General features: G+C 46.5%; 1 protein-coding gene across 2 annotated transcripts in view; it reads left to right on the top strand.

Annotated features, from left to right (window-relative positions):
- The window catches only part of GPR156 (G protein-coupled receptor 156), a 93,230-nt gene extending 74,824 nt beyond the window's left edge, over positions 1-18,406 (top strand). For both annotated transcript variants that reach the window (XM_081235246.1, XM_081235247.1), the window contains 5 exons: positions 508-633; positions 1,634-1,729; positions 5,071-5,307; positions 10,623-10,781; positions 15,375-18,406. In XM_081235246.1, the coding sequence (XP_081091372.1) occupies positions 508-633; positions 1,634-1,729; positions 5,071-5,307; positions 10,623-10,781; positions 15,375-16,724 (1,968 nt within the window). In that variant the 3' untranslated portion in view covers positions 16,725-18,406. The remainder of the gene's footprint in view (positions 1-507; positions 634-1,633; positions 1,730-5,070; positions 5,308-10,622; positions 10,782-15,374) is intronic.
- The last annotated feature ends 5,037 nt before the right edge of the window (positions 18,407-23,443 follow it).

The raw sequence follows: 23,443 nt of genomic DNA, 5'->3' as shown, positions 1-23,443 counted from the left end.
TTTTTCATCCTGTTGCTGCATACATTTTTTAAATTTTATTTTTGTAACCACAAAAATAACACATTCTCTTTGTATTAAGTCAAATGCTTCACATATGTTTAAAGAAAATGCTAGTAATCTCTCCTCCACCACCATCATCTCTCAGTCTGACCCTCCAGGTTAATGGTTGTTAATAGTTTTAGGCAAAAATTTCCACATCTCTCTGTGTGCTATATAAACATATAGAAATAATAGTGTATTTATTTTATAACATCCCTTGAATCCTTTGTGGGAAAAGGCAGGATATGGAAAGGACAAACAAATGAAAAGGTTTAATGGTGCTAATGATGATATGCACATAGAAATCACTGCATGTGTTTAGTGTCTGTTTCATCTTTGATGGCTGGATTTGAAGCCCTTTTGGAAAGTTAACCCTGGAGCCTTTATCTCAGAGCACATAGGACACTCTAGCCCCTGTGTTGTATAGCCAGTGAGCAAAGGAAAGTTATGACCTTGACTCTTTTGCAGATAATCAAAGACCTGCAGCTCCTGGGGTTGGTGGCAGCCCTGGTGATAGCAGATGTGATCCTGCTCATGACGTGGGTGCTGACTGATCCCATCCAGTGCCTCCAGATTCTCAGTGTCAGTATGACGGTGAGGGGCCCAATCCCTGGAGAATCTAGTTCCTGAACTGGAGGGACTGGCTTCTGTGGGTACAGGGGGGTCATTCTCCCAGTAGCATTCACTGTGCGGACATCCTCCCAACGAGGAGATAAATGACCCAAAGAGGCTGGCGAGTCAGGAGCTGTGGCCACCATGAACACCTGCCCCTTGTCTGCAGGGTCTGCTCTGCTCCCACTGCTCCTCCCGCCCCAAGTGTTTTCCAGCAGCAACCACTGAGAGGTCAGCAAACGGTGATCTTCCTGGCAGTTATCTCTGCTTCCACCTTATCAGTAATGAGAGTTTTCAGTTACAGAGAGCTTCTTTACCCTAATTGTTGAAAGGTAAAGGTAGTATTTTGAGGTGTTCTTTGGAGTCAGTCAACCCCAATTCAAATCCCAACTCTACCACTTACCAGCCTTGGGAAAGTTATTTAACCTGTCTAAGTCTCTATTTCCTCATAGGTAAAATGGAGATAATAATACTACCTATTTCATAGGGCTGTGGTGAAGATTAAGGGAAACAGTGCAGGTAAAGGACTCAACTGTGCCCAGTATATAGTGTTCAATTAATAGGAAGCATTATATCTCCAGCCTAACAAAGGAGCTGAGGAATACAACGGAATCTTGACAGTGCAGATTCAATATTGAAGGTTTCAACTGTTAACAAATAGCAGAAAGGATGTGAAATAATTTGTAATTTTGCTGATGCACTAATTTGAATCACTGTGGTAGCAAAGCACATAATAGGGGTAAGCCCTGCTGGCACCAAGAGTCCACATGTCAGCCCAACTCTGTCGTCTTTTCCTCCAACTCATGGTTACTCTCATTTAGATTCTAATGGAGTCACCTAAATGTTATAGTTTTTACATATTAAGGGAGAAATTATATGCTACAGAGGATTTCACAATCTAGGATGTTTACAAAGATCTGCTGTGTATGTGTGTTCCTGGTAACTGTGGGTGCCCTCAGTCCTGACTCTGTGTCCCTTCTAGGTGACAGGGAGAGACGTGTCCTGCTCTCTGACTAGCACACACTTCTGTGCTTCCCGGTACTCTGATGTCTGGATTGCTCTCGTTTTGGGATGCAAGGTTGGTAACTTCATCTCCTGGGGATACTATCTCTCTGTTACCAGCAAAATGGATATAAAGAGGAATTATAGGAATTAATGAGGTGATTTCTTCAAAGAGTATTGAAATCAGAAGAGACCTCTATTGATGCATACATCTCAAAGCCATGACCCTTATTATTTCTGTACTCTACTTGTTTTGAGGGTCACGTTTCCAAATCTTTGGACTCCCTCATTGAGTCCTCCCCCAAATCATGTGGAATTCACCCACTCTTTCTCCCATTTCTTGGTCTGTTTTTTTCATTGATTTGTCAATACCGGTTTCCTCCCCAACTACCTGCAAGGGGAATTATAAGGAGACATTCTAGCCAGCTTAACCTATTCTCTTAAGTGCCCTTATTACTCCTCTTGGGTCTTTCTTCAAGATTTGTGTCAAGGTAACCTGCTACCATCCACTTGCCTAACTTTCTTGCTCTGATTGGAAGCATGGCTGGCCCTAAGACAGATGGCAGCATCCATGGTGTCCTTTGAGTGGTTCCAGCTGCCTCAAAGTGTCTCCTATACTGCCCTGAATCTCCCATCATTTGACTCATTTATCTCTGTTAGATGGCAAAAGGAGGATATTACTTCCAGAGGGTACAGGATACTATACAGGGCACTAAAGGAGAACCAACTATCCTGTTAGCTGGTTTTCAGCTTGGAGGGACAGAGAATCTGGCTTGGGGAGGGTGGGGGAGTGGCATAGGGCAGGTCTGTTTCAATGAACAGGCGAGCCCTGCATGGCAGGAGGCTGCCTGTTGAGTATTAGGAGAGAGGGCCCTGGTTGATTGATTGCTGGCAGAGGAAAAGGAGGTCTTGTAGAAATAGATGGCCTCTAAAGGTAAACTTTACTCACTTCACCACTAGGAAAGTGTTCAAGTGGTTGCTTCTGAGAAATAGGCCTGAGGATGGGCAGGGCTGGGACAGGGAAATGTTGCTTTTTAACCATGTGCATGTATTACTTTGATAGAAATAGTTTTAAGAGAAATTGGTAGGAAGTGAATAGCTTTTGATCTCTAGTTTCTTACTAGTGGTTAAGAAAATGAGTTTCAAAATAGGACAGAACAGGGTTTGAACAATGACTCAGCCCCTTCCTAGCTGACCCTGAACCTCATTTGACCTCCCTGAGCTTCGATTCCCTCATACGTGAAATGGGGATGATGATAACATCCTCTCAGAAAGGTTCTGAGTTTTGAAAGGATTAATGCATGTTGAGTTTTCATTCACTCCTGGCCCATAGTAAGAGCTAAATATATGTTAGATGCTTTTATTATTAATCTTCCACTGCCCACCCCTGCCCCCAGACAGTTCTGAAAGCACAGTGCCTTTCCCATTCTTCGAGCTCCTGTAGAAGAGCACGTCCTTCCCGGCACAGAAGCTCAGCACTTCCCCTATAGCAACTCCCTCTGCAAGTCAACTTGATTTATTTTCTCCATTGCCTTTAAATAATCCCATTTCCATTTGATTTCACTGCAATATCTTTCTATAGGACAAAGAAAGAAAAAGGGGAAAGAGTGCTGAGCATCAGGAAGGTGACTGAGCCAGGCCCCATGGGCTCCCTGTTCGAGACGGGCAGCTCCTGAGGAGGACCCCAAATCTGCACATTAAGTCCCCGGACCGCCACCCCACGCTTCTTAGCAGTGAGGGCGAATGACACACAAATATCAGATGTGACTCACTCAGACACGAATCATGCATGTATAGATGCTTTATTCATACCTGATTTCCTTTTGGAAAGAATTTTAATGGAATTAAAGCATTTTAATAGAATCAGATTTGAACATTTCAGAATCATAGAATTAATTTTATTCGCCTTTGATTAAATTACTAATGATCTAACTCTGCCAAATGCTACCTGATGCCGTCAGTTATCCAAAAGTCAGGCCCCACTGGCCTGCTGACTTGTATGTCCTCTAATCATTGAAGATCTCAGGGCAGCCACATTTGGCCCCCTTTGGGACACTGAGCATTCGGGGCACCCAGACAACATCTCTGCTGTGCTTACTCCTTCACTGTAGGCACAGCCAGTCCTCCAAACAGTTGTCTTAAGGGCCATCCCTGCAGATGGAGTTGGTCAGATCGTGTGATTTCAGGGTCACTGGCAGGTACCCTGCTGATACCTGACCTTACTTTTATTATTAGTTCTCCCTCTGAGTCCCTGTAGTTCCCACCCCACCTCATCCCCCGTGGCAACTTCATATTGTGTCATAAAACATTGATATTTGTGTGCTTGCCTTAAATCTTCCAACCAGATTGAGCTTCTTAAAAGCCAGAACCATGACTTCCACTTGGCAACACTGCTTCCTGCCCTACACCTACCCCAGCACAGAGCTTTGCCCCGAATCAAGCGAACATACGTTGAATCTATATATTATGTATTATTGATTAAAGCTTTGATTTCTGTTTAAATGTAGCTCCTTCTAGGAGAGGCAGCACTTTAAGAAGCTGTGAGCCATTTTCTGTGTAGTACAAATGAGAAATCTGAGAGCGGGTTTACATTCATGACAAAGAGGAAAGAATAGGGCCCTGGGTTCTGGGGGGCGGGGCAGGGAATGTCACAAAGAGGGTGAAGGGAATAGATGAGGCCTTTGCTGCCTGTGCCTGTCCCACGGTCCTGTCCAGGTCCTGGCCTGCCTTTGTTCTCTTCTTTTTTCACTCTTCATCTCCCATAAACACCCACTGGCACAGAGCTGCTGCTAGCCTATAGAGATCCTTTGTGTGAATTAGAAAAAGGCATCCCTTCTGGGCAGATGCAGTCTTGCAGGTGCAGGGCTTGGCAAGCAGATGGTGCCTTTGGGAACATTAGAAAAAAGAGCCCCTTCCTCCAGTGCTTCCCCTGCCGTGGCACATGGCTTGACAAGGGGACCACAGGGCTATTTCAGCTTCTGCATGCCCCTCAGCTCCATGCAGTACAGAAGCACACAGTGGATGCGGAAGCCCTCACCACCAGCAGCATGGTGCGCCCCTTGCCCTCCCAGTGCCTGGCAGTCCTTTCTGTAGGGCTCCTACCTGCATGTATCATCCTATCCTTTGCCTCATCCTGGCAGAGTACTCTCTGATGGCTGACTTGCTGACCTCTGATAAAGTAATTCTCAGAGGAGAGGAAAATGAAATTTATTACGCATACATGAGGTGTAAGGGGACCACCCTAAGGGTAGTCCCAAGTGCTATCTTAGTAAATCCTCCTCATAGCAACCCTTTAAGGTAGGTATTATTAACCCTATTTTACAGGTGAGGAAATTGGTCCCAACCCTACTGCTCTTTGACCCCAAGCCTGATATTTCACTTCTCTGAGCCTCTGATTCTTTTCCTCTTTGTCTCCAGGGCCTGCTGCTGCTCTATGGGGCCTACCTGGCTGGCTTGACTGACCATGTCAGCTCTCCTCCTGTGAATCAGTCTTTAACCATCATGGTTGGGGTCAACCTCGTGGTGCTGGCCGCTGGGCTTCTTTTTGTGGTCACCAGATACTTGCATTCCTGGCCCAACCTGGTCTTTGGACTCACGTCTGGAGGTATCTTTGTTTGCACAACCACAATCAACTGCTTCATCTTCATTCCCCAGGTATGCTCTAGGGAGAACTTGGAGGGCCAATCCACCCCATCATTCCAGAGACTTTGCTGGGCATGATAAATTGTTCACTTTGTTTCCTACTGAGACTTTTGGGTGCCACTGATTAGAGAGTCAGAGGAAGGTGGGGTTCCTAGTGAGCTGGCTCCCTCTGTTCTTCCCTCCTCGCTGTCCTGAAGGAGCCATTCTGCTCCCGGTCGGCAAGGAGGGCTGACCAGAGTAGCCAATTAGTGGCACTGCTTCTGCCCAGGTGGCTGCCTCACAGACCTGCTTTCTACCCACCCTCCAGTCCGCTGCATGCATCCCCAGTTCCCCCTTCATCCTGATAATGTCATTTCTTGTACTAGCCTGGCAGTGAGGAACCTTTCCTTCTTTCCTGTTTGCAATTGCACATTCAGAGAAAAGTGCATTTGGGTCTTTATGAAATTTAAAATGCCTTTTCTTTCTTTTTAATAGAAAGAGGAAAATAGAGAACATTCCTTTTCTTTTTACAATAAGGAAAAAGTAAAAACTAAATTTAAAATGTATTTCTTAACCATAATTCAAAAAGAGTCATGTACCACAATGTTCATTGCAGCGCTATCTACAGTAGCCAGGACATGGAAGCAACCTAAGTGTCCATTGACAAATGACTGGATAAAGAAAATGTGGCACATATATACAATGGGATAGTACTCAGCCATAAAAAGAAACGAAATTGAGTTATTTGTAGTGAGGTGGATAGAGTCTTTCATACAGAGTGAAGTAAGTCAGAAAGAGAAAAACAAATACCGTATGCTAACACATATATATGAAATCTAAAAAAAAAAGGTTCTGAAGAATCTAGAGGCAGGACAGGAATAAAGACACCGACGACGTAGAGAATGGACTTGAGGATACGGGAAGGGGGAAGGGTAAGCTGAGATGAAGTGAGAGAGTGGCATGGACATACATACACTACCAAACGTAAAATAGATAGCTAGTGGGAAGGAGTTGCATAGCACAGGGAGATCAGCTCTGTGCTTCGTGACCACCTAGAGGGGTGGGATAGGAAGGGTGGGAGGGAGACTCAAGAAGGAGGGGATGTGGGGATATATGTATACATATAGCTGGTTCACTTTGTAATAAAGCAGAAACTAACACAACAATGTAAAGCAATTATACTCCAATAAATATGTTAAAAAATAAAATAAAATAAAATGTATTTCTTATTATGAGGATTAAGAAAAAATCAAACAAGGGAGGAAGATAGAAGGCGAAATATCCAGACAGCAAACAGAAAGAAAGGGAGTCAGAGAGAAAGGTGAAGGACTCCATAAGCTCTGAAAGGAAAGTGATGTTAAATTATTCACGTTATGCCCCAGGGTACCACTGAGCCACATACATCCAAGTTAATGAGCTTGGCATTAAGCACTTGTTTTGTGTCCCTTCTAGTTCTCTTTTTCTTCCTCCCGAGGCTTCCCTCATCCCATGACACCCTCACTACCCTATCCTTATTCCCAGTGCAGTTACCAGTTGACCATGTATGACTTCTCCATGAGGGAGCTAACCGGTAATTAAAGTGTTGCCTGATGGAGGGTGGCAGTGTATTTATAAAAGTGAAGAGTGCACTTTGGGGCACGATAGTATGACACAGGCAGAGGCCCTTTACTCTTTTTCCCTTTCATAAATTCCCATTAAAATACTCAAGAGGGGGCTTCCCTGGTGGCGCAGTGGTTGAGAGTCCGCCTGCCGATGCAGGGGACACGGGTTTGTGCCCCGGTCTGGGAAGATCCCCCATGCCGCGGAGCAGCTGGGCCCGTGGGCCATGGGCGCTGAGCCTGCGCATCCGGAGCCTGTGTGCCGCAATGGGAGAGGCCACAACAGTGAGAGGCCCACATACCGCAAAAAAAAAAAAAAAAAAAAAATACTCAAGAGGATGAACAAATATGGAAAAATCTGTAGCAGCAGCACTAAAAATCAAGGATGGGCATTGCCTCTGGGCCAGAAACTAGAGGAATTTTTGCTGAATCTTAATGTTATAAGAACTGCATTGAAGGAAGCCTTTGAGAGCTGAGTCTTATTTGTCTGGGATGTAGCAAAAAAGGGCTATGAAATGCCAGGGCTGTTCTTCCCTGGAAGATGGGTAAAAGAGAGTGGAGAGGAGACTTTTGGGAAGCCCACTCCTTAGGCCCTGGGGCCAACATTGTTGATTGGTAACCCATCCACCCATTGCCAAACCCTTTGTTTCTTGATTCATCTCTACTATATAGTCTGAAAGAGCTAAACACTTGCTTTGCCAGCCTCCCTTATAGCTAGGTGTACCCATGTAACACAGTTTTGAACACCAAGGGTTTTCTGGGAGGCTTCTGAGAAAGCTTTTGCTTTCCTAAAAAAAGCTATGGGGGTGGCTGGCATTGCCTCTTCTACTTTCTTCCTACCTTGAATGTTTTTGATGCTTAAAGTTATGGCAGCCATCTTGTGATGATGAGGGAAAAGCCAAGAGAATGTATTTACTATGTACCAGGAAACTATAGCTTTTCCCACATAAGACTATAAATTCAGGGGGAAAGGATCTATGAGGAAATTCTGCAGTTCACAATAAAAGGACCACAAATTTCTGAAGATTTAGAGAAGCTACCTTCCTCTGAAATAAAATAGAAGGTTTTTAGAAGGTATCTGATTAGTCTTATCAATAGGATTCAAAGGTTATTGCCCCTCTTTGACTAAAGCAAACCATTATGAAAACGACATAATCTTAGATCATGAAATATTGAATAAGGATGAAAAAGATTGTGTTAAATTTAAAACGCCAATAGAAGCATTGAATAGGCAGCTGGACATGACAAAATACTGAATTAGTGGGTTAATTTAAGGAAACAGAAAACAAGGACCCAGGAAAAAAATGAGAGACTCGAAAATATGGAGAGCAGGTCTAGGGATATGATTTAAAGCTAATAGGAGTCTCTGAAAGAGAACAAGATAATTTAGAGCAGAAGTAATCACCAAGGAACTATTAGAAGAAAGCTTTCCTGATCTAACCCAAGACCTCCATCTGAAAATTGAGTGAATCAGTAAACTCCCTAATATGGCCCTTACTTAGGTTTCCTCTCTCCACACTCACCTCTGTCCCTCTTGTATCCTAAGCCTCAGACACAAGATTTCCACTTTCCTCCGTGTTTAAATCCTCAGGACCTGGGACCATAGTGATATTTAGGTGCACTTCCATCTTATACACAGACATAAAAATGCAAGATGAAGTTCATCTTGGAATCTGTCTTCTGGGTTTGAACTAAGAAGAGGCACTTGGTTTGTTGAAGTGGGAGTGGAAATGGAATTATTGGGGCTGGGGCACCGGAACTGGGCAGATGGACTGTGTTGGCCTTTCTCTTTCCTTCTCTCTATCTCAGTCCTCCTAGCTGTCTTGAGCTTCCTTTCTCATACTGTATCTTTTCTATTTTCTCTCTCATGCTTTTCCTCCTCTTGAACTGACCATGATCTGAAACAAAAAAAAATATTTTATAGTCAGTTGTATTTTAGGTGTAGGAGGTAAATTGTTTTTCAAAATATAAAAGTAACTGAGGTTTTTCAGGTTTTCTGTGTGCCCTTGAATTGATTTTCCCCTCTGACTCTGTGGCCTTTGGTTGAAGATTCTCCCTGTGAGACCAGAGACTGGATATTCCCAGGACAGTAGGACAGCTGAGCAAATTTGGAGAAGTGTGTGGGGGGAGCCACAAGGAGGGGGAAGGGAGCAGGGAGGCAGGCTTTCTTCTTGCTACTGAGCCTTCAGACTGGACTGTGATGGGAGGGATTTATGAAAGCAAAGGCACAGACACCTCAAGGGCAGGTGGGCGGTGCCAGAAAGCTGGGTGAAATGGACCGATGTGACTGAAGAGCTAAGTGGACTAAGTAGCATTCTCCACAGGCCCTCAGGAAATGCCTAAGTGTTTACGCCAAACGCTGAGGTCATCACCAGTAGTGAGCCAGCCTCTGCTTTTGTGACTTAGATGTGACCCATCCTCCCACACACCCCCTCCCCTCCCTCCACCTCTGAGAGGCAGGTGGGTCCTGAGGTAGGACATTCTTTTATCCTCTAAACCCACAAAGTGTTTCATCTGCTCCTCCAGGAAGGTACTCACGACTTTCTACTCTGCCTTATAGTCCTCTGTAAATGTCTCAGCACCCTTACCAGACAGATGAGCTTTTTAAAGGAAAGCTTCCTTCATTTGTCCGTGTATCTGTCCATCCAAATATTAACTGTTGGGTACAGGCAGTTAAACACACAGCCTCACTCTAGGTCTAGTTGGGAACTGACGTGAAAGGATTTATAACCCTTGTGTTAAGTGTTTGAGGATGTTACACGATGTCAAGGAAGGGGTACCCCAGCCTGTCTGGGAACTTGGTGACACCGATACTGAGAACCAGTATCTCCTGAAAAACGTTCCCTAGGACCCACACAGTTGACAGTCTCTCTCAGCTGTGTTGAGGACGTGCAGTGTGGCACAGTGCCCTCGTTACAGCTGTGACTCTGCTGCTAAGTAGCCATGTGGACCTAGACAAATCATCCTCCTTCTGAGTCTTTCCTCATTTGTCAAGGAAAAAAGACAGATTGCAGACCTGATGTTCTATTATTTTTATTGATTTTTATTGACATTTGTGGTTTTCTGTTTCTCTGAGCCTTGATCACTGACTTGGGTTAGAAGTCCTCTAGAAGGAAGAAACATATGGACACCAAGCAAGGAAGGCAGGGGTGGGGGTGGGATGAACTGGGAGATTGGGATTGACATGTATACACTAATTTCTATAAAATAGATAACTAATCATAGGACCCTGCTGTATAAAAAAATAAATTAAATTAAATTTTTTTAAGAAGTCCTCTAGAAGGAACTGGGTTTTCAATAGCAATAAGCACACCATGGCTCAACACATGAGAATAATTAAGAACAGCTGCATACAACTAAAACCAGCTTCATTTGAAATACAGTGTTTAGATTGCTTAACCCTGTTATAGCTCCTAAACTCTGGCTTGAGAATGTGGCTCTAGAAGCCCACCTCAGTTCTGGTTTTCTTTGACTAGTCCAGCAGTGGGTTGGTAGATGGGTCCAGCCGATTGTTCTGTTTCATCAACCTGTCATCCTCTTCCTTTGGCATTTTTAAAATGATATAACCTTTACATTCTCTAAACCTTCTGTCATTGCTGACTGTGAACTTTCCAGAGTAAAGTACATTTTGAGGAGAGAATATGCATTTATCTATGATACTGTCATTCCTTGGTGTTTTTGAGAAAGAGTGAGAGAATGTGTTTCTGGGTGTGTAATTAAATAAATAACATGTGTTCTTTTATCCAACAGCTGAAGCAATGGAAGGCATTTGAAGAGGAAAACCAAACAATCAGACGCATGGCCAAATATTTCAGCACTCCCAGCAAAAGCTTGCACACCCAGTATGGTGAGGAACAGAGTTGCCACGTTAGAGGAGAGAAAAACTCCATGGAGAGACTCCTCACAGAAGTAAGCGAGACCCTGCCTGCTGGATTCTCTATAAAGAACTCGAGTCATGCATTGGTGGGCCCCATATGCCTCATTGCTAACATTCTTTCTCCTCCTCCCATTTCCCCAATTCCTAGCCATTCTGGTCTCCCTTAGCAGCAAGCAAAACCTCAATGTTTCCCCAGTGCCCCTCCCATTGCTGACCCTCACTCACTTCATCCATTCATTGGACAGATGTGTGCCAGGCATTGTGCTAAGTGCTGCTGAGCAAAACAAACAGAGTCCCTACCTTCATGGAGCTCACAGTGTAGTGGAGGAAATAGATACTGATCAAGTAGCCATATAGTTATAAATGGTGATAAGAATTATGAAAGGAAAAATCAGAGTGGGAAGAAAGAGTGGTGAGGACAAGGGAACCTAATTTAGAGTGGTCGGAAAAGACTCTCTGAGCTGAGAGCTGAAGGTTAACTACAAATTAGCCAGGCAAAGAGTGCAGGGAAAAGCATTCCAAGTGCGGGGAACAGCACTGTAAAGGCCCTGAGGAGTGGTGGATGCTAGCTTCTGCTGTGTGATACATCCTTTCTTTACATAGAGTAGTACCCTTGTTTCCAAGATCCTATGGGGCTCCTTACTGTCTTTTCCAGGTGCTAACTAGAAATCTCAATCATCCTACCAACCCAGAAAATTAAGAGGTGCCTAAAGATGGGGAGGGAGGATGAATAGAGCCTCTGAATATCACAGTAGCGCCAAGGCAGAGACAAGGGAGCCCCCAGTCCTCTTTCTTCCGTTCTGCAGCCAGATTTGGCACCTCTCCCAGAACTGGGCAGAGCGATGTGGGCTTGAAGAAAGCACATGGGAAAGCTTGAGGCTGCACTGCCTCAAAGAGGAGGCATGGGACCCAGAGGAATTAGCCAGTTTTTTCACACTAACTAAATTATATTCCATATTTTTGTTTTAGTAGAGAACATACCTGAGTAGGTGCTATATGGGAAATTATGCTTTTTCGTATTGGACTGACACTGGGTACCAATAGTCCCTATGCGAAAGGATGGTGTGATGGGGACCTAAGGAATGTGACCAATGAAGGGATTCAGCTCCCCAGGCACCCTCAGTCCCTCGTACCATTCCCTTGGTTCTGGACCTTTTTTATCCATCAGAGTAATACTTGTCCATTTCCTTACTATTTATCAAGCATTCAGGACCTTTTTTCGGAGCCAGATTTCTTCCCACCTGGCAAGGGAGTAGCATTGCCATTGATACTCTCTGAAGTCTTCAAAGAAACATTTTTTTTTCAGCTGAACAGAAGGCCAGAAACTTGGCGAGAACACCCAGGATGGTTTTCATTCACAATCAGCTAATGTTGGAACAGCCAAGTGGCCTGACTCTTTAGCCTTATGGTAATTTGTGACGTTCTTTTTGTACTCCTGCCATGCTACCCTGTTTCCCATGCAGTGACTGAATCCGCTCTACCGAAAAGATGCCTTGAGTCTGCAGAGGCAGGGCCCTAATAGGGAGCAGATGCTTAGGTAGTAAAATGCCGGACTCCTGTCCCCGACACCCCACACCTGAAACACCTTTCCCAGAGCAGGCCTGAGAACCAGCAGCCCATCCCAGAGCCCTGCGGCAGGCCTAGAGAGTTTCCGGTATTTGAATCCCCAGCTCCAGCACTGCCCAGTAGATGAACACAAGAATCTCTCCTGCCTCCGTAACCCCAGCTTCTCGGCTGCATTTCCCTCCTCTGCAGCCCCTCTGCTGCCCCCGTGTCCTCCTCCTACTTTCGCACCATCTGGGCAGTCCATCTTCTCATTCTTGCCTCCCTTTCCCCGTGGCAATGGTCCCCAAAGGCTGTTTGGGGCAGCATCCATCCCTGACATCCCAGGCTGTGTGGAGGCCAGCAGGTAGAACCTTCCCAGAGCTTGAAGAACCTCCCTTCTACGCTCTGCATCAGAGGAAACTCACCTTTACTTTTCTTCCTTGAAACACAGAAAGAAGGGGAGATTCCATTTCTCCCTGTGGCCTGCACCTTATGAAACATGCCTGTGGATGTTTTGCTTCCCTGGGTGTGCCAAAAGTGATCATGAATAAGCTCGTTTCAATGCAGCTGCCCTGGTCAGTCAGATTTTGGTCTCACAGTGGCAAACCACGCTTCCGATTAGTATGCAGCCATGGTGAAAACAGAGTCCCACTTCCTTTTTTGTAAGAAGGGAGATTTACTGATTAGGCTGATGTTTCTAAATCTGTCACCAGCCAGCTTCAGATGTTTGGTTTGCTAGAGAAGAGTATTATTCCCAACTCAAGGTTTATGCTGTTTTCCTATACTCTAAGGAATTTGTGGATAAGGCACAAAAAGGCAGCCCTCGGAGTTCACTTGCTGGGGTAGCTGTCATCAGCTGATGGCTCCCTCCCAACTCTGTGCGGCAGTAGGGCCTCCTGAAGCCAGCATGAGAATGTGCCGGGTGGGCTTCACGAGGAAGGGCTGGTGAGGAGGAAGAGCGTTGGGGTCCCTCCAGCGCAGCCAGCGCAGTCACCGCCGTGAGATGCTCAAAGAGATACCTGGCACCACCCAGATAGCAGGAAGAGCCTGAGTGAATGTCTTCCTGTTACTCACCTGCTGTGCTCCTGGCGAGTCCTTGAGTCACCTGCACTTCCGCGACGACGCCCAGCCCTTACCGCTCCGTGGCTGAGGAAAGGGGAGAATGAGCAGGCAGGTGCTCAGCTGCAAGTTCTTCCGCTTATTCACCGGTTGCTCACTGGTTCGGAACTCTCTCCTGAGGATAAGAGAAGTCTAAACCAGGATGAAGCTGGGAGTACCAATAATCAGAAAAATCACCTTCCTGCTTATAACTAGGGAGCCGTAGATTTGCCTTGGAGTTGCTGCCAGAAGACTCTTGCTGGACTAGTTTACTTAATTTACTGTTCCCTCAAAGGTTCACTTCTGGGCAACTCTTCCATATCTACTTGAGAAGAAACCACAAATTCAATTCATAGGCAAGTTGTGTCAGGAATCCTAAAGAAGGGAAACATCCTTTTACTTCTAGGGCATAATAAATGGACGTCCAAATGCTCATCCTCAGCTTCTAAAGAGGATGACAGCAGAGAGGCAGCATTTTGGTATTTGGACAAGCACTTCTTATCATCTTCTCCAAACTCTCGACCCCGTGTCATCTGCCCCAAGACCCATCAGTTCCCCACGATGATCCCTCTCCTGCTCCACTGCCTTTGAACATCAAAAATTTCAGGGCTTCCCTGGTGGCGCAGTGGTTAAGAATCCACCTGCCAGTGCAGTGGACACGGGTTCGAGCCCTGGTCCGGGAAGATCCCACATGCCGCAGAGCAACTAAGTCCGTGCGCCACAACTACTGAGCCTGCGTGCTGCCACTACTGAAGCCCACGCTCCGCGGGCTTGTGCTCCGCAACAAGAGAAGCCACCTCAATGAGAAGCCCGCGCACCACGTCAAAGACTAGCCCCCCTCGCAGCAACTAGAGAAAGCCTGCAAGCAGCAATGAAGACCCAACGCAGCCAAAAATAAATAAATAATTAATTAATTTAAAAAAAAATTTCAGTAGGTGGACATCAGGTCTGAACCAGACGATCAGCTGCCGTAGCACCAAAGGATGCTCAGGGCACACCCACTGCTGTTACTCTTCCTCCTACTTCATGCCCCATGGTCCTGCAGTTAGAACAGGCACATCTCTGCAGCTGCCACCCGCCAGCATCCCGGGCACAGCCTGTTTATCAGCTAACAGCCATGCAGCGGGTAGGCAGCTCACTAGCAGAACTGCCCAACTTCATTTATCTTCTGGGCTCCCTTCTAGTTCTACTGAATCAAGTTGTCAGGGACTTAGGCCCAATAATCCTTTTTTTTTTTTTTTTTTTTTGAGCTTCTCCAGTAATTCTGATGCCTGCACTCCTTTGGGAGATACCGACAGCTGATAGTGCCACATCGTAGCTTTGGCCTCCTACCCGCAAGTTCCAGCTGAGGAAGGTGATAACACCAACCTGAGATTCTCATTCCCTCCTAAACCCCCACCCCCACCCCTGGCTCCAGTCTTGTCACTTTGGCCCAGGAATCTCCATCCTTCTTGTTCTTCCCATTTTCTAGACTGTTTAGCAAGTGGCAAAATTCTTGTTTCTCTATTCCTTCATCCCCGTCAGAGATGCCTCAAGGTCATCTGTATTTTGCAGAAGTATGATATACCCAGAGTTGGGCCATCCCAAACACTGTCCTGCAGAGTGACCTGACCCCCTGTGTTCTGAGCAAAGTTGAGAGGGTGCTGCAGCAGCCAGCAGGCAGCTAGACTGTGCCTCCCCTGACCGCCCTTCTCGCAGACAGTGCCACAGTCTGGGGATGTACGGGGAGACTGAGATCATACAATAAATCATAGTAAACCGTTATTGAGCACACATGGCAGTTATTGTGCTAAATGCTTTGTACGCATCATCTCATTTCGCCTCAAGGAGGGACCTCCTCAGAGCCTAAGATCACCAGCTAACACGTGGAGAAACTGGGATTTAAACCAATGTCTTCTCATGCCACCCTTTCTCCACCATGGGAGACAGTGTGAAAGCCCTCAGCAGCATCTTTTGTTGATGGTTTTGCTTTTGTTTTACAGAAAAATGCTGTGATTGAAAGCCTGCAAGAACAAGTAAACAACGCCAAAGAGAAGCTGGTGAGGCTGATGTCAGCTGAGTGCATCTATGACTCCCCCGAGGGGGCTGTCCCGCCTGCCTCTTCCCACAGCAAGGACATCCTGGCTGCAGCCCCTCCCCATAGCCTAGCAGCTCAAGGGTCTTTGAAATGTCTCCCTGACTCTCTGAGTGATACCAGCCCGGCCACCCAGGACTCCCAGAGTACCTCAGCACCCGCCTCAAGTGCACAAGGCCTCAAGGGGCCTGTGAAGGACACCAGCCCCTCCCCGGGGCAGAAGGAGGAAATTGCTGCCTCTCAAGACTTTTCTGACCATTTAAATTTGGGCCGCAGCCAGAAGCCGCGGGCCGAGCAAAGCCGGGGTGCAGAGAGAAGAGACCAGGTACCCGTGGCCCTCCAGCAGGGTCTCCTGCCAGGTGGAGAGGGCTCTGTTCCCCAGAGACAGGGGCAGCTGGAGAACTCAGAGGGGCCCCAAGCGCGACCATCAAGGGTGAATTCAGTGATCAGGGAGAAGCTTCAGGAAGTCCTCCAAGATCTGGGCCTGGGCTCTGAGGCTCCCGTCCCCTGTCCCCCGTCCTGTCCCCAGCAGCCCTGGAAGAGCAGTGCCTGCCGCAGCCCCCAGAAGATGCCCCTCTCCAAGGAGCTGGGCTTCAGCCCGTACATGGTGAGGAGAAGGGGCGCGGCACAGCGGGCTCGCTTGCACGTGCCCGGTTCTCTGCCCTCCTCTGTGGGGCGTCAGGTAAACAGGGCTGATTCTGGGGCACGCACTGGGCAAAATGTGCAGGACAGGGACAGCCCCTGCCTGGACCCCCAAACTGCGGATTGCAGGGTAGCAAGACCCTCTTCCGGGAAGCCTTTACTACTCCCAGCTCCTCAAGGCAAGCCAGACTCCCCGGAGGGCAGCAAACAGTGCCAGACAGAGCCCCAGGGAGCCGAAGGGAGCCACGCAGCCCTTTCTCACCAGCCTTCTGGTCCTGGCCGGGCGCTGTGCCCCGCTGCCCCACGCCTCGCCAGAGCCTCGCCAGACCTGCCTGAGCAGCGGCTGCAGCGGTCCCCAGCGCCCCCAGGCTGCCCTTCCCTGTCTCCTCCACGCAGCTACCTCGACACAGAGTCCAGCAGCTCGGATGAGTTCTTCTGCCGCTGCCACAGGCCCTACTGTGAAATCTGCTTCCAGAGCTCCTTTGATTCCAGTGACAGTGGCTCGTCAGACAGCGACCCTGAGCCTGCTGGGAGGCTGGCTTCCTGGGAAAAGCTGTGGGCCCGCTCGAAGCCTATTGTGAGCTTCAAAGATGACTTGAAACCCACACTGGTGTGAGCAGCAGAGCAAGTCTGGACATAGAGCTCTGTCCGGGACAAGCCATACCATGGCCTGTTGTGGCCTCCGGGGAATAGACCAGTGCCCTGCATTGGACCAGCCCTTACCGTGTTTCAGCTATGCTCACTTGAGCACTGTGGTACCTGGAGCACTTCTCGATCTATACGAAGAGGGGTATTGCCTGTCTTGTTCCTACCTCACCGCATTCCTGTAAAAGACTCCAGCCGAGTGCCCATAAAGGATACCCTTGGATAAAAGGTGCTAAATGAGCACAGAGGGTCTTCTGTCCTGGTCAGCCTATAATGTACAGAACTCTTCATATATACCAGATGGATGGCTGGGTGGACAGACGGAGAAATGGAAGGAAAATTTCTGCAGAACCAGAGTTGTGAACTGTGATCCATCAAACTGGCTTTTCGGTGGCAGACCTGCGAGGAAGACATCTCCTGCGTCCTTGGGTGGCCCACTCATGGCAGGGGGTGGTTTTGTTTCTGCTCAGCTTTGAGAACAGCACCACGCCTGGGTCCCAGCTTCTAGCCAGACTCATACCATTGTGGCACCTCAGCAGCATCCCTGAGACAGTCAGGTGTCCATGGGGCCACAGGTGACCCAGATCTCTCTCCTGGGCTCACATGGCACCAGAGGCCCACCGCATTGACTTTGCCAGTGGTGCAGTTTTGCAATAGCAGGAAGCACACACTGGCAATCTCTGTTGAGGTTGGGGAGGCCCTATTGGTCAAGAGGATGCCAACTAGGGCTACATGACCACTGATGGCTACATAAACCTAAAAACAGAAAATGGGAAAATAGAAAGGAAGAAATGGGGGAGAAGGTAGGAAAGAAAACAGGTTTTGAACATTTACCTTGAGTCAAGCACGGTACTTGGAAATATCAAATATCGGTAATTCCTTATGATAACCCCATGAAGTAGATACTCTCGTTCCCACTTTTACAGATGGAAATGATGAGGCTTAGAGAACTGAGGTAGCTTCCCCAGCGTCACATTGCTGGAGAGGGGCCCATGTGAGACTTGGCCACAGCTCACAGGACTCCAAGTGGGTAGACTTCCCTGGGGCACATGTCTTCACTTGTTCTTCTGGGAGTGGCGGCCAGAGCGTGGCAGGCCAGACAGCAAAGCAGGGGTAGTGTAGGAAGCTGCAGTGCACTCACCCTGCAGTCCAGGATGACAAAACTGGGCCCCTCACCTCGGGAAGCAGCCCTCCACTGCCTCAGGGGCCCACTCACACCTCCCACGGCAGCCAGGGAGTTGGTGAAAGATAAGTGCCAGGATCTCATCTGCTGCCAGAGCCACACGGAGAACACAGCTGGGTCCACTTCACTTGTTGCTGAGCTAGTTGTTGTTTACAGGCTGTTCCCTGCCCCCACTTCTGTGTGCATCTGTGTGTGTACTTATGCTTGTGTGCAGGAGTTTGGGCCTTATTAGATATGTCTGGAGGGGAGCATGTGGCTTTAAATGTCTCACAGAAGATGTATCACAGACTCTTGGTGGCTGCTGACACCTTGTGAATCTCCAGACACTGGACCAGGAGGCCATCCTGGTAACACAGCTTCTTCTGTTGTCTACTTTTAAATACAAATATCATAATTTATTCTGCGTGTGGGCTTGTAGTTTCTGCTTGTGCTGTTTGTATGCTGTCCAAGTGAGACCTTAATAAAAGAAATGGCTCTCAAGGCAAGTCTCTTCAGAAATTGTAGTTTGGTGCTGGGGAGGAGGGGCACAGACGAGACTGAACCACCCAAAGGAGTGGAAATGCAGCAGCCATTAGAGTTGCTGCTGGCTTACCCTGGGTTCTAGGTGTATCTTCTACCACACTTCCATTTGTAACAGATTCTTCTGTGGTCTCCCCGTGCAGCTTCCTATCCCAGAAACACCTGCCCCAGTGGGTAGAGGAAACTCTGGAGACCCTCAATTCTTCCCACCCACTGGGGATCCTGTGGTTGGGCTTCACCTCCTTCAGCTCCTTTCCTCCCAGTGTGCCACCGCTAGCAGCCTACTCTTCAGTAGTGTGGAATATGCAGGCTCTAAACCTGGCAGTGCTTCTCTCACTCTCTGCTCCTACACCCTCAGTTCCCTCATCCCAGCCCTTCCACATCTCCATCTCTCTTCTATCTAGAATTTCTTTCCCTTCTTTGTGCATCTTGTGAATGACTCATCCCTCAAGGCTCAGGTAGAGCATTCCCAGGTAAAAATGACATCCCCTAGTTAAATGAAGAAAGATGTTTTGGGGGCCATGCTTCACACTTAGTTGTATAGAAGCTTCTAGCATCCATTTTTCCTAGAATGACTTTGTAACACTTGCTAGACTTTGTTGAAAAGATGGAGAATCTACCCTATATTTTCCTTATTTATCATTTGGTTTGAAAACTGTATGCCAAGCACCACAACTTCCTGCCCCAGAATACTGTCTCCAAATCTATTGCTTACTGTGTACTACCTCCACACCCACTCCTCACCAGCTTCTTCCCTAGATTTTTTACTCAAGACCAGCTAATCCAGTGATGAAATTCTTGGAAGGATGAGTATGCCATGACTTCTGGCCCGCTCTTGATTGTTATGCTCTTGAAGAAAGGGCAGAAACTTGGTGCAAAGAAATCCTAGAGAAGTAAACATTGCCTCTGCTGTCGTCATCGGGGCTATGCCTGTCTCTGTTGGTTGTAAGGTCTGGCATGAAGCCCAGCCTGCTTCTTACCCAAGTATATGTTGCTTTGCTGATTGAAATCTTAGGGTTGGAGGTGTCCATCCTGATCCCAAAGTCTGCCCCTGTCTCTGGCCCGGGTCAAACTCTTTCCTTAAAGGATCAACTTGGCCTCCCCGGAGCTCAGGAGAAAAGAGCATCAGATGTAGGAGGCATGTTTTTAACAAACCATTTCACTTTGAAAATGGTAAAGAGAAAAGTCAATGCACGTTCCACAAAAATCTCTTCTGTGTCTATATTTATTTTATTATATTTAGATGTGTCTCCTTCACAGATTGCAAGTTCCTGAAAGCACTGAGTGTGTCTTCTGCATCTTTGTATCCTCAAGACTAGCCATCAGAGAGCTTTGCACAGAGTATGAGCCCAGTAAATGTTTGATGGATGGATTTCTGGGCAGATAAGTGGGTGAAACAGAGGAAAACAAAGGAAGGCAGAGAACCTGTAATGCAGCAAAAAGGGAGGCAGAGCCATCTGGCTTCACTGCCTTTCAATGAGGTAAGAGCAAGAAACAACATCACTGAAGAACCCAGAAGTAACTGAACTCTGAAAAAGACAGTACTTCAAGTCTCTTAGAAGGAGGTGAGGTAGAGTGACAGAGTTAATGGAAGAGAAGCAAAGTTACTGTGTTCTCTTAAAGGTGCTTTCCTCACAGGCTTGTAACTAAGTAGCCAGCAGGACTAGCAGGGAGACAGTCTGTTCATCTTTCTCACCATCATCTTCCTGAGTCCCCTTTCCCAGAGCCCCAAACAAAGCAGTTGTCTCTGTTTCCTCTGGCTGCTGCACTTCTCCCAGTGACAGCCTCTGGGCTTTGTTAAGGGAGGTCTAATGCAGAGATGGCAGCTTTGGGACTGAAAGCAGGAGAGAGGTTACTTGTCCTCAAACTTTGCTCTTCCTCACCTCTGGTACCCACGCTGATCTCTTTCTCCGTGAATTGTTTCTGATGTTAGCATCCCCAGCCAAACTGCATTTGAATAAGGGAACATCTTGGAATGTTCAGTTCACTATCAAGGTCACAAAGAGAAAAGAAATGCCAGTGTCATGAGGCAAAATAACCTGTTACGAGTTTGACAAGATCTGGGTCAATGCTTCCCAACCCTTTTCATTCTTTGACTTACCTTTGGATGTCTAGATATACTAGCAAGACACATAGGTTCAGAGAATAAGTGCTTGGGAAGGACCCTGGAAAGTTCTGTGGGTGACTAAGAGAAAAGCAAGAGGGCAGGGAAAAAGAAGGGAAGGAGGACAAGAAGTGCAGAAAACAGATGAGGGAGATGTGGTGGAGGAGGAAGGCAGAGAACCAAAGGCACCCTGCTTAGCTTTCTCCGGAGACATTGCCTCTCTTGTAAATGAATGTGCTGGCTCCGGTCTGAGCTGAGAGAAAGTGGGGCTCACTTCTATGAAGAAGGGCAGGGAAACCCTTGCAGAGCCCTTTCTTTAGTTATACGTAACCATTGGTTCATTTCTCTACTTTGCCGCTAGACTGTGAGCTGCTTGAGCCTGCAACTTGTTATAATTATTTGGGTGTCCCCAGCACCCAGCACTGTGCCTGGTGCATGGGTTGATGCTCAGCAGATGTTTGTCAAAAGAAATCAAGAAAAGAGTGGCCTCGCCAGAACTGTCTCAAGGGGGACCCCAGGGAGGCCACTCATAAGAGCTCAGGTCACCTGGGAAGCAGGGCTTAGATGTCTCATCGCGGACTGAACTACAGCGCTGTTGATTCACTGAAGTTTAAATGCTTTGTGATAGTGCCCAGACCCTTTCTCAAAAGAAGGCATTTTAGATGGGCTCCCTTCTCCACTAATTTTTGTACAGTAATTTTCCCCATGAACTGCCAGGGCTTAGAGTCACCCATGTGACTGTGTGACTTTCAGCAAGTTGCATAATCTCTTTGTGGCTCAGTCTCCCCAACTGTAAACTGGGATAATAACACCTACCTCATACAGATATGAGGGTTAAATAAGTTAATATTAATTATTGATTTGAACTCTGCCTGGCACATAGTAAACATTATATAGTGTTTGTCTTAGAAAGTTGTTTGGGAAACACAGCTTTATATTTTAAAAGCCTCTTTATGTTTTCTTGCGTTATACCAAAATTCCCATTCCTGTGTTCAATTTGTTCCTGATGGAAGGGTCTTCTAAACAGATCTGGTAACGTGAGGATGGCCCACTTCTAGGACAGCAGAAATTTCTCCCCGAACCCCTCCTAGGTCAGGTTCACTTACTGTGGGGTGAACATCCACCTGACCTGCAGGACTCAAATATTAGGGCAGGCCTAGGGAAAAGTACAGTTGAGAGTCAGGAAATCGGATTTTTTACGGTGGAGCCAAAGACAACTATTTTCCTTTACAGAAATATTATGCACTTTATAATAGACAAAAATATATAGGGTACCTACTATGTGCTACTTAATACTTGTCTTATTCAAGACTTAAAACAACCCCACAAAGTAGTTATTTCTGTTTTACAGATGAGGAAACTGTAACTGGGAGAGGTTGGGTAACTTGCCCAAAGTCACACAACTCGTTAGAGGCAGAGCCAAAGTTTAACTGAAATCTGACTTGATTCCAAAGCCCTTTTAGGACACCCCAACGCTGGTTCCAGAGCATGTGCTACAGGCGTGCTACCAGAAGACAGAAGGAATTTCAACCTGGCAGGGCAGGGACCCAGACTGAGGTTTTCTCAGGACACCAAGGCTTCCTTAGGAAAAGCAAGCTGGTCTGGTTCTGTAAGCCTATTGCAAAACCCTCCATTGCTGAGTCATTGAACAGCATATTCACGGCAGGAAGGGAGCTTTCTTTTTTTTGAACATCTTTATTGGAGTAAAATTGCTTTACAATGGTATGTTAGTTTCTGCTTTATAACAAAGCCAATCAGCTATACGTATACATATATCTCCATATCTCCTCCCTCTTGCATCTCCCTCCCACCTTCCCTATCCCACCCCTGTAGGTTGTCACAAAGCACCGAGCTGATCTCCCTGTGCTATGCGGCTGCTTTCCACTAGCTATCTATTTTACATTTGGTGTGTATATATGTCCATGCCACTCTCTCACTTCATCCCAGCTTACCCTTCCCCCTCCCCATGTCCTCAAGTCCATTCTATACGTCTGTGTCTTTATTCCTGTCCTGCCGCTGCGTTCTTCAGAACCTTTTTTTTTTTTTTTTTTTTACATTCCATATATATGTGTTAGCATATGGTATTTGTTTTTCTCTTTCTGACTTACTTCACTCTGTATGACAGATTCTGGGTCCATCCACCTCACTACAAATAACTCAATTTCGTTTCTTTTTATGGCTGAGTAATATTCCATTGTATATATGTGCCACATCTTCTTTATCCATTCATCTGTTGATGGACACTCAGGTTGCTTCCATGTCCTGGCTATTGTAAATAGTGCTGCAATGACCATTGTGGTACATGACTCTTTTTAAATTATGGTTTTCTCAAGGTATATGCCCAGTAGTGGGATTGCTGGCTCATATGGTAGTTCTATTTTTAGTTTTTTAAGGAACCTCCATACTGTTCTCCATAGTGGCTGTATCAATTTACATTCCCACCAACAGTGCAAAAGGGCTCTCTTTTCTCTACACCCTCTCCAGCATTTATTGTCTGTAGATTTTTTGATATGGCCATTCTGACTGGTGTGAGGTGATACCTCATTGTAATTTTGATTTGCATTTCTCTAATGATCAGTGATGTTGAGAATCCTTTCATGTGTTTGTTGGCAATCTGTATATCTTCTTTGGAGAAATGTCTATTTAGGTCTTCTGCCTATTTTTGGATTGGGTTGTTTGTTTCTTTGATATAGAGCTGCATGAGCTGCTTGTAAATTTTGGACATTAATCCTTTGTCAGTTGCTTCATTTGCAAATATTTTCTCCCATTCAGAGGGTTGTCTTTTCGTCTTATGGTTCCCTTTGCTGTGCAGAAGCTTTTAAGTTTCATTAGGTGCCATTTGTTTATTTTTGTTTTTATTTCCATTCTCTAGGAGGTGGGTCAA

This window comes from Mesoplodon bidens, assembly GCF_964165515.1.
Source record: "Mesoplodon bidens genome assembly, chromosome: 5".
Lineage (NCBI taxonomy): Eukaryota > Metazoa > Chordata > Mammalia > Artiodactyla > Ziphiidae > Mesoplodon > Mesoplodon bidens.
The sequence above is the reverse complement of the archived record's forward strand: the minus strand, read 5'-3'. Positions and strand labels throughout refer to the sequence as shown.